Source organism: Planococcus citri, chromosome 4 (genome assembly GCF_950023065.1).
Source record: "Planococcus citri chromosome 4, ihPlaCitr1.1, whole genome shotgun sequence".
Lineage (NCBI taxonomy): Eukaryota > Metazoa > Arthropoda > Insecta > Hemiptera > Pseudococcidae > Planococcus > Planococcus citri.
The window spans coordinates 2753036-2769531 of NC_088680.1; the positions used below are offsets into that span (position 1 = coordinate 2753036).

Below are 16496 nucleotides of genomic sequence, written 5' to 3' on the forward strand. Positions count from 1 at the left end.
TGGTGGTAAATTTTCAATGTAGCCAATGTAGGAATTTTCATTTTTTTTGTTCGTTCAGTTCGTTGAACTTGAATTTGCTATTTTCATTTTTTGCAATAGAATTTGAACTGTTTTGACTATTTCTAATGAAACTTGAATGATTGTAAATCATTTCATTTTAATTTAAATTAAAAATTATTAAATTTAAAATGAAAAAAATTGTATTAAAATAAAAAGTTGCATAAACAGTGTTGCCAACTCACCAAAGTCAGTTTTGTTTTGTCAGCTTGCCGGTGGATGAGGCGCATTAAAATTTTTTTTAATTTTTTTTTTTCTCTCGGATGAAGGCCAAGGATAATTAATTGACCTATAATAATTATTAATACATAATATTATGTATTATACCAAAATAACAGATAAATGAAAGTGATATGTGGTAATGTGCTACATGATCATTTTTTAATCTACTCCAATCTCGTATCTCAAGTGTCGTAATACCTCTTTTAAAAGTTTTAGCATCCTTTAAAGCCTCATAAAGCTTCCTAAGGCCTAATTAATTATTTTAGTTTATTTTTCGAATTTTCAGAAACATTATTTTCAACGTGAATAAAGACTGAAAGACTAGATATCTACCAACTACTATAATGATGAGACTTTGGCATACAAAATTGAGCTATATGTTTTTGGTTCTTTTCTTTTTCCCCAGTAGGTATCAGCCTTTTAGCTAAAAAATATAAAAGCTTTAAAAAAATGTAATCGATTTATTTTATCTTTTCATTTTTGGGTTTGGGTAACAAAATACAAAATCCATTGACCGGTTTGCCTCCATTCAGGAAGAAGTTGCGTCTGAATTGCAAAAAGATTTTGAAAAAAAACTCGCTTTGAAGCATAACTTTATAAATTTGTTGTCTTGTTTCAAGAACTGTATTTTGTTGCGTTATTTTAGTCTGATTGTTTCCATCATCGTGATAGAAAAAATAATACTGCTGCACTATACGCCTGACTTCATTTACCAACTCAGCAGGGAGGAATTTATGAAGCAGTTCGGAGTCACATTTCAATCCATCGTTAATTGAGGCATTGAAGTCTCGATACCACGAATCGAAGTAGGCTGGACAGTTCAAAGAACATCTGGGGTTGGGCAGAACGTGAAAAGGAACACAATATCGAAATTTTTTTAACCACTTGGCCAGAAGTCTATTTACTCCTTTCATGGTTGTCATACGCGGTGCTGGGATGTCTGTGATCGCATGCTTCTTTCCTTTTTTTTCCTGTTTTGCTTTCGTCCATTCACTCTCGGTCAAAAATCCCTCCTGCGCACAAATGGCCCTCCATACGAATTGATCACTCCAATCTGAGCACTGAAACACACAAAAGAAATGAAATTTACAGCTAGAAAAATTTCAACATAAGCATTGAATTTATGGGGAAAATATGCAATATGCATCCTCGTGATCTAACAATATAATTCATCCTAATTTACCAAATCTAGCAGCAGGGACATTTTACCTATCCTTCTCGTGAATATATGTGGTACCTACTACTTACTTTATTGTTACCAGAAAATCTAAAATTGAATTAAGTAAATAAAAAAAAAAAATAACTTCAACTAACCGCTTTCTGGTTTATGTATTCATCAAGTTCCACATATAGTTTCGCGAACTGTCTTGCACGCATTGTCTCACTCGCGATCAGTGCTCGACACAGTTCCAGACCCAAATACCTGATTTTCTGATATCTGAGTGTACCCACTTTCGCATCAAGTTTCAAGTCGATCTGGTTTGCGATTGTATCCAGTTTTTTTTCATCCTCTCTTATAACCATGTTCTTCAATTCGTTTCTGGTGTTCTTTTTCAATTCATTTTTTAAGTTGATAACTGCTTTCAATGTTTCGTTAGCCTGATTGGATGGTCTACTTACGAAAATGATCCGGTGAAACAGCAGTCTCTGGAAAGAAAATATCTTCGAATATCATTAGGCTACAGTGTCTTGGGCTAACAATACTCGTATCTTCATCACGATGGCCACAGGAGGCGTATAAAGGTACGAGGACGGTTTCTCAGTCTTTATTCGACTGAATCAAGCACCCTAATAATCTTCTATCGAAGCATGTTTCAGTTGGTATTCACAAAAATACACATTTTGGCGGAAACATTTTTAGCAAGCTTCGTATTTGAGTTTTGAAAACCAGAAAAACTAACATTAAATGTACTCGTAATCAAAAAATTACTTCAACTAACCGCCATCCGACTTGTGAATTCATCGAATGTCGCATCCAGGGTTTTTTCTTCCTCCTTAGCCATGTTGTGCAATACGTTTTTGAAATCATTCATATATTTGTGTTTCAAGTTGGTAAAAGCTAGCGAAATTTTTTTTGTCTCACTGGAGGAGCAACTACTCGTACTTACAAACACGACCCAGTGAAACAGTAGAATCTGAAAATAAAATGTCTTAGAGAACATCAGTTATTCGGTTACAGCATTTTTAATATCCTAGTCTTTTGGGTCCAACATTTTTTATAAAAGTACCCAACAGTATGCTTCATCAGAAGGAAAATACGTAGGTATTTATATGCTTACCGACGAACAAACAATCAGATAAAACTTCACCATTTTTTGGAACTCATTCTACCATGGGCTTCAGGCTAATCCTTGATTGTGATATTTTTCACTTGGACTATTCGCTTTTAAACTGAAATTGAGTATTTCAAATTGATTCGATTTGAGCTAAATTTAAATAGATAGGTACCTAAGTCAGCCTAAGTTTTTAATCTTCACTTATCAATAGAATTTAATAGTTCGGTTTCAACATCATGCTATATCGCCGAAATGAAGGGTCAGAGGGAAAAAATTGATTGAACTAAAATTATTCTACGTCAAATTTCCGACAATCATGACCAGTTCAGTTGGAATATATTTTTCGATTTTTGGTGAATTTTTGAAAATATAATTTAGGCCAAAAATAAGGATAAAATCTTAATTTCACCGAATTGAGCTATAAAGCTGATAAATTTGGGACATACCTACCCGATTTTCGACCTGCCAAATCGATTGGGAAGGATTTCAAACCGTTTTGCGCAGTTCTGGAGCCTCCAGCAAATTTTTGAAACTTGAAATTTCCACTAAATTTCATCAAATGAAGTTGGAAACCTGAAATTCACGCTGCAATCCTATTTATAAACACGCTTTTAAGTTGACTGCTGGTGGGTTCGAATCATTTTGTGGTCACCAGCAACTTTTTGAAAATTCTTGGAGCCCCCAGTAGATTTTTGAAACATGAAATTTTCGCAAAATTTCGTCAAAAGCAGCTGGGAAAGATGAATTTTATTCTGTATACTAATTTCAATACGCTAGAGAGTCGACTGAAGTAGATTTCAAGTCATTTTGGAGCCTCCAGCGACTTATCGAAAATTCCTGGAGCCTCCAACAGATTTTGAAAACTCAAAATTTAATAAAAAGCAGATGGAAAGCTAAAATTCACTCTGCAAACTAATTTCAATGCGCTATGAAGTCGACTACCGGTAGATTTCGAGTCATTTCGGAGCCTCCAGCGACTTTTTGGAGATTACCGGAGCCTCCAGCAGATTTTTCAATGCTCGAAATTTCCGTAAAATTTTTCCACACAGAGACACTTAATTTTTGACATTATTCTGAGGTGGATCACAGGCAGTTGCAATCCGTTTTGGAGCCTCCAGCAGTTTTTTTGGAAACTTCTGTTTTTTGCAAAATGTCCAAAAAGTCAATCCGAATTAACTTTTTGGCTTTCCAACTCCATTTAATGAAATTTTGAAGAAATTACAAGTTTCAAATGTTTACAGGAGACTCCAGTAATGTCCAAAAACTCGCTGAAGACTCCAAAACGACTTGAAATCTACTTGCAGTCTACTCCCTAGCGTATTGAAATTAGTTTACAAAATAAATTTTAGCTTTCCAACCGCTTTTGATGAAATTTAGTGGAAATTTCAAGTTTCAAAAATGTGCTGGAGGCTCCAGAAATGCGAGAACAGAACTGTGCAGACAATTCTGGCAAAAAAAAATAACACGGACTTTGTTATCATTAGAAATAGAGTGTACTCTGGGGGAAAATAAGGCGAATGATCTCCTAATTAACCTTGATTATAAATATCCCTTTAGCGGGGAGATTTCTCATATACCTAGCTAGCTCTACAAGCATAAGAGTAGTATATGGGCCACTTGGGTGAATTGCCCGAACGTCTATCCCCAGAGTAGCCTTTTAGCTAAAAAAATATAAAAGTTTTAAAAAAATGTAATCGATATATTTTTTCTTTTCATTTTTGTGTAACAAAATATGTAAATATAAAAATTTAAACTTGATATCTATTGACCCGTTTGACTCTATTCTCGAAGAAGTTGCGTCTGAATTGCAAAAAGATTTTGAAAAAAAACTCGCTTTGAAGCATAACTTTATAAATTTGTTGTCTTGTTTCAAGAACTGTATTTTGTTGCGTTATTATAGTCTGATTGTTTCCATTATCCTGACAGAAAAAATAATACTGCTGCATTATACGCCTGATTTCATTTACCAACTCAGCAGGGAGGAATTTATAAAGCAACTCGGGGTCACGTTTTAATCCATCGTTAATTGAGGCATTGAAGTCTCGATACCACGAATCGAAGCTGTCTGGATAGTTCCAATAAGCACATCTCGAGTTGGACACAACAAAAGGAACATGAGCTCGAAAACGTTTTAACCACTGGGCTATAAGTCTATTTACTCCTTTCATGGTTGTCATACGCAGTGCTGGGATGTCCGTGATCGCATGCTTCTTTCCTTTTTTTTCCTGCCTTACTTTCATCCATTCATTCTCGGTTACAAATCCATCCTGCGAATGAATGGCCTTCCATACGAATCGATCACTCCAACCTGAGCACTGAAACAGTGAAACACACAAGGGAAATGAAATTTACAGCTAGAAAAATTTCAACATAAGTATTGAATTTATGGGAAAACTATGCATCCTCGTTCATCTGTTGAAACTGGACCAGAACCAGAAGTAAATATTTTTCAAAATTTCAGCCCCCCTCATTTCTTCAAAAAACAAACAAACGCGTGAAATTTTTGAGCCAGACATAAAGAATCAATAAATGACTTCAAAGTAGGTACACCATAGTCAACATTTCAGGTGCTGAAATTCATTTTTCGATTTTTGGCGAATTTTTGAGCATTCAATTTTGGCTTGAAAACTTTTGTTAGATGTAGGTACTCTAGGTAGCAAATAATTCATCATAATTTTCCTAATCTAGGAGAAGGGACATTTTACCTATCCTTCTCGTGAATATATGTACTTTATTGTTATTTTTATACCTACCCCATATTTGATTGATCAATTGAATTTTTCAATTCCTAATTATAGGTCGGTTATTTGACTTTATGAAAACCAGAAAATCTAAAATTGAATTAAATGAAAAAAAAAATCACTTCAACTAACCGGTTTCTGGTTTATGTATTCATCAAGTTCCACATACAATTTCGCGAACTGTCTTGCACGCATTGTATCACTCGTGATCAGTGCTCGACACAGTTCCCGACCCAAATACCTGATATTCTGATATCTGAGTGCACGCACTTTCACATCAAGTTTCAAGTCGATCTGGTTTGCGATTGTATCCAGTTTTTTTTCATCCTCTTTTATAACCATGTTCTTCAATTCGTTTCTGGTGTTCTTTTTCAATTCATTTTTTAAGTTGGTAACTGCTTTCAATGTTTCGTTAGTCTGATTGGAGGATCTACTTACGAAAATGATCCGGTGAAACAGCAGTCTCTGGAAAGAAAATATCTTAGAATATCATTAGGCTACAGTGTCTTGGGCTTATAATATCTTCATTCTTCAACACGATGGCCACAGGAGGCGTATAAAGGTACGAGGACGGTTTCTCAGTCTTTATTCGACTGAATCAACCACCCTAATATGTAATAATCTTCTATCGACTCTCTAAATTTGAAACAGTGAAATTTCACTGCTTAGCAGTCACAACATTTTGGCTTCTTAAAAGCAGTGGTTTTTTACTGCAAAACAGTAAAAAATTTACTTAATTGATCACTAAAAATGATTTTTACTAACGAATTCAGTAGATTTTTCACTGTTTTGCAGTAAAAAGTTACTGCTTTTAAGAAGCCAAAATGTCGTGACTGCTAAGCAGTGAAATTTCACTGTTTCAAATTTAGAGAGGAAGCATGTTTCAGATGGTATTCACAAAAATACACATTTTGGCGGAAACAGTTTTGGCAAACTACGTATTTGAGTTTTGAAAACCAGAAAAACTAACCAACATTAAATGTATACCTAATCAAAAATATACTTCAACTAACCGCCATCCGACTTGTGAATTCATCGATGAATTTCGCATCCAGGTTTTTTCCTTCCTCCTTTGTGGGAAATATTACGGTATTTCCTCCGTAATTACGAGTCCGCCGCTCCTCACCGTTGTTGTTTGGCTTTCAACAGCTGAACGACCTTGTAACCGAACACATTATCGCCATGTGTTGATCCGCCGACTCTTAGCTTGTATTCCGTAGAGTTAAGATGTCTTGTCTAACTATTATCGAAGTATTCCATAATTATAAGTGTTAATTGTTTTATTGTTGAATAAAAACCATCGAAAAGTCCGTTTCCGCCGTTATTACGAGTATATTCGAGAGTATTCCCTACAAATCAGAAGTGGTAGCGTAATTCGCGATCCATTAGAAGTGTACTGTGTATCCTGACAAAAGTGTGAACCGAAATCCGCCGAAATCGCCGAATTCTATTCAGTGAAAGTTTGTACCTACAAATCAGATCGTTTTTCATCGTTTTATTCGTTGAAAGTGCCGTTATCGAACCGAAAAGTCCGTTTTCAAAGTTCAAATCAGTAATTTGAAAGTGAAAAAGTACAACGCAAAGTTGTGAAATATTGCATCATCCTGTGTGATAGTATTTCATCATCCGATCGAAAAACGTAAGTTTTTGTCCGTTTTATGCCGTTTCTACCGTTCCTGTGTCCGTAAATCGCCGTAAAATTCGATTCCGATTCCGAATATATGATCAAAAGCGAAATTCTGCGCCGTAGTTCGATTCCAAGGTCATCTTCGAGTATACCAACTCCAAGGTCATCTGTAAAAACGCCGCAGTTCGATCTCAAGGCCAACAACGAGTGTTCCAGCCCAAGGTCAACTACGAATCACGCCGCAATCCGATTACAACGCCACCTACGAGTATTTCAACTCAAGGTCATCGCCGAATACGTAAACAATCCGCAGTTCAAGGCCACAGCTTTAAAATTTGTCCTTGAAAAGTGAGTTTTGTTCCGAAAATCGCCGTAATTGACGTTTTTGTATGTTTTATTACAAATCAGTGCCGAATTTAACCGTAATAATTATTTTCGAATACCGTAAGTACAAATCGAAGTGTATTGTACAATTTTTATCAGTGAAAATCGCCGTTATCACCGTTTATGTACGTTTTATTACCGAAGATCGTTGTTTTTATCGGTTTTATTTACAAATTAAAGTGAAATTTTACCGAAAATCGCCGTTATCACCGTTTATGTACGTTTTAGCTGTTTTTATCAGTTTTATTTGTGAAGTACTACAAATCAGAGTGAAATTCGTTCGTTTTATTGTCCGAATCGCCGTTATCAGTAGTGTCGTGCCTGAAATAATCGATAATATTTCAAGGTCATCCGATTTTAGTGCCGTAAATGTCCGTTTTAGTCGTTTTTACCGTAAACCGTACGTAGAATTTTATCATCAAAATGGTAAAAACCAAGCGCCAGTCTCAAGAAGACGACAACTTCGAGACAAACGATTCCGTATTAGCCAACCAGTTAATCAAAGCGTTAAAGATTGCTGGAAGTGGTTACCAGACAACCGATATTCCGAATTTTCACGGTAATGTCTCCGTTCCTGAAGCGAAAGAATGGTTATCAAACGTGAAAACGAAAAGTCGAATAAATCAGTGGACCGCCGAAATAATCCTCGATACCGCGAAAAGCAAGCTCAGAGGTGCTGCCAAGAGCTGGTTGCTTTTTCACCAAGATGAATTGAAAACGTGGGAAGACTTCAAAGATCTGTTCCAAGCAACGTTTATCGGTGAACTTAGTATAGCCGAGAGATTCGATAGATACCGTGACCGAAAACAACTTCCGAATGAGCAACTGTTCGAATACGTCTACGAAAAGTTACGCTATGCGAAAGATATTGGAATTACGCCGTCTGACGCGAAAGCTGACTTATGCGCCAGCCTGAAATCCGTCGAATTGACCAATTATTTACGATCGTTCGACTATTTTTCCGCCGAATCTTACATTACGAAGATCCGAGAATTTGAACGTTTTGAGAAGGCGAAAGCAAACTTCGCCCAACAACCGAGTTCCAGTCCGTCGAGTTCTTCTGCAACGAAGTCGAATACTGCGAACGCTACGCCGAATCCGAATGCTCCGTTATCATGGAGAAACGAAAATGCGCAGAACCGACCAGTTTCATCTGCAAGCAACACGCCGCCACCGAATACGAACCGATCGCCGTCACCGAATTCGTCGAACGATAATTCTGCCAACCGATGTTATAACTGTTTCAAAGTTACCGATCACATCGCCAGAAATTGTCCAGAGCCGAAACGACCGAAATACTGTTCGATCTGCAAAACCGAAGGTCACAGTAAATCCGAATGTACGCAATCGAAGCCGAATATCGATCCGAATGCCGTTAACATCGCCGCAGCCGCATCCATTACTCCGTCACCGATACCGAACGTTGAAAACAAGTATATCAAAACTTCGTTCATCAACGATACCGAGATTCCTGAATCAATGATCGATCCCGGAAGCCGAATCTGCATCGTTCGAGCCAGTATAGCGATCCGAGCGAACCCAACGATCGAAAAATGTCGAGACCGTATCTATGGTGTTGGAAAATTAGATTCTGGCACCGAGGTATTGGGTAAATTCACCGCAGCTATCACCGTTGATAATGTAACCGTCGAAAACGTCGAAATCTTGATAGTACCCGATGCGATAATTCCCGCTCCGTTACTGATAGGTCAAACGTGGACCGAATCACCGTCCGTTACCTACCTGAAAGTTCGAGACCAACTGGTAATACGTAACGTTGAACAGCCGTTTGATTGCGAAACCGTTAAACCGAGCAAAACCACGTCGAATGTAATCGAACCGCCGCCGAATATATGCAAACCGCCGTCCAATAACAAACCAACCGATATGCGAATCGTCCTGAAATCATCATTCAACTCCATCATTATGTGCAAACCCACATTGATCGTTGAAAAATCCGAAGTATGCGAACCGATAGTCGATATGCGAGCCAGCAAATCTCAGCGAAATTCGTCAGAGATATGTGAACTCAGTTACGAATCAGAACCGAATACGTACGAATCCGCCAAAACCGAGTATGAAAGCGAACTCAAGTCCACCTCAATCATCGAGCAGTGCGATCTTCAGTCCGTCGAAAGCGAAATCACCGCCAACAAATCGAAAACCGCCGAATGCGAACCCATACTCATCACCGCAGAGAACGATATCGAATCTTCATTCACAACCGTCGAAACCGCCGAAAGCAAATCCTCGTTCACAGCTGTCAAATCCGAAAAGCTGACCGAACCTTCGCCAACTGATTATGTCGAAACCGTTTACGAAGCAGTAGTTCCTGAAACGTCGAGCGAATTTACTGTTTCAACCGACTACAAATCAGCCGAAATCGTTGACAAATCCGAAGATGTTAACGAACCCAATTTTCGAACCGATACCGAACTCATCGCTCCAGCCGAATACGAATCTGCTGAAACCGATAGCGAACCCATCGTCGAATTCGAAACCGATAACGAATCCACGATCAAAGCCGAAGTTCCCGAATCCGAAATACGCCAATATGTACCGACCGTTGCAGCCGTTATTACGATTACGTCGATACTCTTTTTATTGATATTAGGAGTATTTACGACTTGGTCTATGATAAATACCGTAAATCGAAGCACCGATATCCGAAAAATCGTCGAAAATGCCATCATTGATCCGAAGTACGAGATACGTGAGCCGTTTGCTGAAATCCAGTCGAAGAAATCTTGTTTCACGTCGTTTCAGTATGAAATGTTACGATGTCAACGAAAAATCAACCGTAAACGAAAACGAATCGCCGTACGATATCCACGTCGCAATTGTCGACCTCCGTTCGAGTATTTCTACCGATATGAACCGAAATTTTCCGAATTGACTCCACCTCGAGAAATTCAAACCGCTGAAAACGTCGAAGTTTTACGAAAAACTGCACGAGAAAATTTTGCCAATAATCAGCGCAAAATGAAGACCGTATTCCACCGAAAGCACGCAATTGGAGATAAAATTCTCACCGCAGCAGTTATCCGATCCTGGAGAATCGATAAATATTCGCCGGAAACTGAGGACAGTTTCAACGTTCCAGGATGGCCGAATGTGGGAAATATTACGGTATTTCCTCCGTAATTACGAGTCCGCCGCTCCTCACCGTTGTTGTTTGGCTTTCAACAGCTGAACGACCTTGTAACCGAACACATTATCGCCATGTGTTGATCCGCCGACTCTTAGCTTGTATTCCGTAGAGTTAAGATGTCTTGTCTAACTATTATCGAAGTATTCCATAATTATAAGTGTTAATTGTTTTATTGTTGAATAAAAACCATCGAAAAGTCCGTTTCCGCCGTTATTACGAGTATATTCGAGAGTATTCCCTACATCCTTAGCCATGTTGTTGTGCCAACCTGGCAACACTGTGTAAATAGCTCTACGTATGTAAGATGTACATAAAGCCAATATACGTATTCGCATGCTTTCTAGTGAAATGATATTACATTGGCGACGAGGAAAAGTGGTTTATTAATTAATTTTAAATGATTTTCGGGTAAATTTTATTACCTTGAGTGTTTATAACGATCGTTCGAACATTCGTTTCTATTCTGGATGCAAACAATGGTGTTTATCTACGATCCTGAATGGAACGCCGATCGGCTAGATTACAAGCACGTAAACAACAACAACCATCAAAATCAAAGGTAAAAAATACTGTTAATATTGCGCGAAAACGGAAGAAACGTCTATCATCTTCGAAAATGGGCGAAGAAGCGAATGCAGCCAACAATCTCGCTCAACGAATTGCTAACTTCAAATTTCAACAGTTCGATCCGAAGCAAGAGGGATGGCGATACTACTCTCAAAGATTCTCTCTGGAACTTACGTTACAATCCATAGTAGAAGCTACAGACAAGAGAAATTTGCTCCTCAAATGCATTGGACCAACAATTTACAAGTTAGTAATCGACCATTTTGATCCAGATGATGTTCTTTCAAAAACGTACGATGATATCACCAAGTTTCTTACTGATTACTACAAGCCAACGACTAATTACCTCTCTGAACGTGTCAACTTCGGTATGTGTGTACGTAGTGATAAACAAACACTAACACAGTTCCTAGAGGAGCTTCGTAGTAAAGCAGTACATTGTTCGTTTAAAAGTACTCTTGATGAACGTCTTCGTGACCAGTTTCTACTTGGTATCAACAATTCGGCGATGCGTGAAAAACTCTACACTGAACACCCTAATGCCGATGCCAAGCTCGCGGATGTTTTCAAAACAGCAGTGAGTCTCGAATCAGCGCAACAACAACGATCTACGCTCGATACAACGAACAACGGCATCTCGAACAGTGGTGAAACAAATTCGATAAACAAGGTACGTCCATTTCATAACAATAACAAGCCTTCGAATGATAAACGTACTGATATTTCGAAGCAAACGATCGATGCGGCGAAACAATGTTTGAAATGTGGCCGTAAAATACACGAAGATAAAACACAGTGCCCTGCGTTAAATTCAACGTGCCGTTCGTGCAATAATACCGGTCATTGGGATTCCGTTTGTATTAAAACTGGCAAATTCAAAGTGATCAACAACAAGCCGAAACGGTGGTACAAAGGCAATAAGGACAAAAAATCTTCGGGCTCGTCAGTTAACGAGGTAACCTTACATAATATTGATCAGGTCGAATCGCCTGGTAAAAAATTGATGATCGATGTCAATATCAACGGAATTACATGCGCGATGGAATACGACAGTGCAGCAGCGGTATCTACAATCGGCGAATCAGTATGGAAGCGCATCGGTAATCCAGCACTGAAAGAAGCCAAACAAATGTCCGCTTACACAGGCATTCCGTTGGTTACGTTAGGCGCAGCTTCAGTTACGGTTTCTGTTAACGGTATTACAGAACAGATGACGGTGTATGTTATCAAAGGCGAAGCTACGGCGCTGTTTGGCATTGATTGGATGAAACCATTTAAACTGATGCCCAAACATAATTTATTACGTTTGGAATCTATCAATCGCATCAGTCATTCAATCAGCGACGATCTTGCTCAACCTCCGAGCATCGAAGACCTCATGAAACAATATCCGAACCTGTTTTCGAACGAATTTCGAAAAATTACGAATTTTAAAGCGCATATCAAGCTGAAACAGAATGCAGCTCCGATCATCGCTCGTGCGCGTCTCGTTCCTTTCGCAATCAAGCCAAAAGTGGAGGCAGAATTAGACAGAATGGTCAAATGCGGTATGATTGAACCAATCGATCCTGCGAAAACTCCTATCACATGGGCATCTCCAGTTGTTATCAAGGAGAAGAAAAATGGCAAGGTACGCGTAATCGGCGATTTCAAAAACACGCTCAACCCGAACATTCACTTCGAACCGTATCTGCTCCCCATCGTGGATGAAACGTTAACAAAACTCAGCGGTTATACAACGTTCAGCGTAGCAGATTTGAAAGACGCTTTCATGCAGCTCCCAACTGACGAAGAATCTCAAGCGATTTTGGTGATTATTACCCACAAGGGGTACTTCAGATATTTATCTCTACCTCTTGGTTTAACGGTTTCTGCGGTAATATTCCAATCGTTTATGGACATGATTCTTGCTGGTATCGAAGGCGCGGCGTGGTTTCAAGATGATATTGGTTTTGGCGGCAAAAACATGGCCGAGCATCTCAAACTAATGCACACGATCTTCTCACGTCTCAACGAAGTCGGTCTACGTACTCAAAAATCGAAAGTGAAGCTGTTTCAAGACGAAATCGTTTTCTTGGGTCATCGTTTGAGCAAAGAAGGTGTTAAACCCGTCACAGATCGAGTTGCAGCTCTCAAAGATCTCCCTGCTCCGCGTAATCAGCGCGAATTGAAGTCGTTCCTTGGTTCAGCGATTCAATACAACAAGTTCGTGCCAAATCTTCTCGAATTATGCGGTCCTCTCTACAGGAAGGAGAAAGAAGCGCGTTGGGCTTGGACTTCCTACGATCAACGTCTATACGATCAAGTCAAGAACGCCATTACATCCGATACGGTGTTAGCTCACTACAATCCTGAACTACCTCTCATTTTAACGACAGACGCATCTGAAAGAGGGATAGGAGCCATCTTAGAACACCGGTATCCAGACGGCACAACACGTCTCATCTCAGCGGCATCTCGGGTATTATCAGGTACTGAGCAACGTTATTCGACAATCGATCGAGAAGCGCTAGCGATCATGTTTGGTGTTGGGAAATTCGAAATGTATCTGTTTGGTCGTCATTTCACACTCAAAACAGATCATAAACCTCTTCAACACATTTTCGGTGAAAATTCTGCCCTTCCGAAGTTAGCAGCTACACGTTTAACTCGTTGGGCAGTGGCGCTTACTGCATTCAACTTTACGATCGAATATAAACCGGGTAAACAAAATCACACAGCAGATATTTTATCTCGTTTACCAGTTGAAGCAGAGTCAAATCTCAGTCGTTTCGAAAACAGAAACTCCGTCAACGTCAATCATACCAGCGTTCTCCGTGATTCGATCACCGATCAGCTTACGCTTACCCAAAGAACGCTCAAAACCAGAACTATTGAGGATCCGATTCTAAGTAAGGTTATGGTGTACTGCAAGAACGGATGGCCAGATAAGAAGAAATTACCATCTGATTCGTTCCATACCTACTTCGAGAAACGCGACGAAATCAAGCTGGAAGACGGAATTCTAATGTGGCATGATCGAATGATCATACCTGAAAAATTGCGCAACACGGTGCTAACACGTCTTCACGAAACACATCTTGGCAGTTGTTCTATGCGATCATTGGCCAAAATCGTTATTTGGTGGCCCAACTGCGATCGTGAAATCGAAGTATTCGTTAGTAAATGCGCAACGTGCCAACGATATCAACCTCAAGAACCGGAAACTCCATTGAATCTGTGGACAACGCCGAACAAACCATGGTATCGCATCCATATCGACTTCACTGGCCCTTTCGACGGTAAACTCTGGCTAGTAATTATCGATTCGTTTTCCAATTGGTTGGAGATTTTTCCGGTTCCCAGTGCGAATTCTGCGAACGTCATCAAAGTGCTCCGATGTTTAATCGCTCGTTATGGCATCTGTAATCAAATTGTCAGCGACAACGGCACTCAATTTCGCTCCGATGAGTTCAAAGAATTCTGCAAAAACAACAACATTCAGCTCATCTTTACCACACCATACCACAGTCGAAGTAATGGTAAGGTGGAACGCGCGATCCGAACGTTTAAATGGCGCTACAATAAGACAGCTGATCAGATTTCCGACTCCGAGCACCGTTTACAAGCTGTGCTGTTAGCGTATCGAAGTACAACGCACTCAGCTACAAACCGAACGCCCGCAGAACTCTTCCTAGGCAGACAGATAACTTCATCACTCGAACTCCTCAAACCAAAGGCAGAGAACAGCTCTTACAAGGAGAAAATGAAGGCCTACGCAGACAAGGGGCGCAAGGAAAGAGTGTTCGAACCTGGCGAGGAAGTCTGGTACAAGACCAAAAACGACTCTACGTGGCAGCCTGTAATAATCGATAAAGCGACAGGTCCGTCATCGTATACTGTAAATTCGAAGGACAAACGACAAATCCGTGCGCATAGCGATCAATTGCGCCGAAGTCAACGAGAAACTCGAAAACCTCAGAAACTTGATCTTTAATTTTTTATGTTTTTGATGTTTTTATTTTCGTTTTTTTTTCATTCCCTATTTTTAATGTTTTAAAAGGGGGAGGAATGTGCCAACCTGGCAACACTGTGTAAATAGCTCTACGTATGTAAGATGTACATAAAGCCAATATACGTATTCGCATGCTTTCTAGTGAAATGATATTACAGTTGTTCAATACGTTTTTGAAGTCATTCATATATTTGTGTTTCAAGTTGGTAAAAGCTAGTGAAATTTTTTTTGTCTCACTGGGGGAACAACTACTCGTACTTACGAACACGACCCAGTGAAACAGTAGAATCTGAAAATTAAAATGTCTTAGAACATCAGTTCGGTTACAACATTTTTATAATGTCCTACTCTCTAAATTTGAAACAGTCAATTTCACTGCTTAGCAGTCACGACATTTTGCCTTTTTAAAGCAGTAGTTTTTTTTTACTGCAAAACAGTGAAAAATTACTGAATTGGTCAGTAAAAAATCATTTTGACTGACCAATTCAGTAATTTTTCACTGTTTTGCAGTAAAAAAAAACTACTGCTTTAAAAAGGCAAAATGTCATGACTGCTAAGCAGTGAAATTGACTGTTTCAAATTTAGAGAGTAGTCAGTCTTTTGGGTCCAACATTTTTTATAAAGGTACCCAACAATATGCTTCATCAGCAGGAAAATAGGTAGGTGTGCTTACCGACGAACAAACGACAAGATAAAACTTCGCCATTTTTTGGAACTCATTCTACTTCTACATGTTGGGCTTTAGGCTAATCTTGACTGTGATATATTTCACTTGGACGATTCGCTTTTAAACTGAAATTATTTCAAATTGATTCGATTTGAGCTAAGTTTAAATAGGTATACCTAAATTAGTTTGAGTTTTTTATCTTCACTTCTTATGACTTATCATTGGAATTTAATACCTAGTCTGGTTTCAACATCATTATCATACATGACGCAGCTAAAGCACTTTTTGAAATTTGATTCTTACATTTGTTGTTTTTTTTTTAGAAATAGCCCCTCCTGTCCTCAAACCCCTTTTGATTTTGGCGTTAAAATAATTGTGATGAGCAGACATGCCCTGACTGCCTATGGTGGTTATTATGGTTATTATTAGAATAACTGGTTTCAGGGTAGGGATGGAAGGTTACGTGCTAAATAATTCTCTGATCCTAGGTCTGGACCAGGATCGTGAAAAATATCTTCTTCACTATACCTGTACAGGATCTCAAGCTCTCAGTACAGTGGTCACCACTAAGTTTTATTCAAGGCTGCGTGCCTCTTTGCTCTTTACTTCAATTATTCCCCACTAGTTTGGTTAATATGTGTTTCTCGAACGTAATTCGTGATCTTTGGACAGATCGTCGCGTTTTGTGGAATTTTGGATCACCTCCCATAAGTCAACCATGGGAGTGTGTACCCTGTCCCAAAGTGAATTTAGAGATTCATCATCGCTGGGCCTAAGTAGTTTTGGTGAGCCCCCAAAAAGATAAGTAAT

At 39.0% G+C, this 16496-nt stretch overlaps 2 protein-coding genes across 2 annotated transcripts; one reads left to right on the top strand and one right to left on the bottom strand.

Annotated features, from left to right (window-relative positions):
• Window positions 1-128: 128 nt before the first annotated feature.
• Window positions 129-2708, bottom strand: LOC135845316 (uncharacterized). Its single transcript, XM_065363800.1, has 4 exons — window positions 2559-2708; window positions 2220-2414; window positions 1594-1926; window positions 129-1340 (listed from the first exon to the last, which is right to left on the bottom strand). Exons 1-4 carry the CDS (start codon window positions 2589-2591, stop codon window positions 741-743), a joined length of 1161 nt encoding a protein of 386 aa, XP_065219872.1. The 5' UTR covers window positions 2592-2708; the 3' UTR covers window positions 129-740.
• Window positions 2709-10957: 8249 nt separating this feature from the next.
• Window positions 10958-15001, top strand: LOC135843479 (uncharacterized protein K02A2.6-like). Its single transcript, XM_065361394.1, has one exon. It carries the CDS (start codon window positions 10958-10960, stop codon window positions 14999-15001), a length of 4044 nt encoding a protein of 1347 aa, XP_065217466.1.
• The last annotated feature ends 1495 nt before the right edge of the window (window positions 15002-16496 follow it).

What these genes read in the sequence shown, in the direction of transcription:
- LOC135845316 (XM_065363800.1), bottom strand. Translation starts at nt 2,591, where the DNA reads ATGGTGAAGTTTTATCTGATTGTTTGTTCGTCG. An exon ending in ATCTGATTGTTTGTTCGTCG is followed by an intron (nt 2,415 to 2,558) that starts GTAAGCATATAA and finishes TTTTATTTTCAG; the next exon opens with ATTCTACTGTTTCACTGGGT. An exon ending in AATACATAAACCAGAAAGCG is followed by an intron (nt 1,341 to 1,593) that starts GTTAGTTGAAGT and finishes TGTGTGTTTCAG; the next exon opens with TGCTCAGATTGGAGTGATCA.
- LOC135843479 (XM_065361394.1), top strand. Translation starts at nt 10,958, where the DNA reads ATGGAACGCCGATCGGCTAGATTACAAGCACGTAAACAACAACAACCA.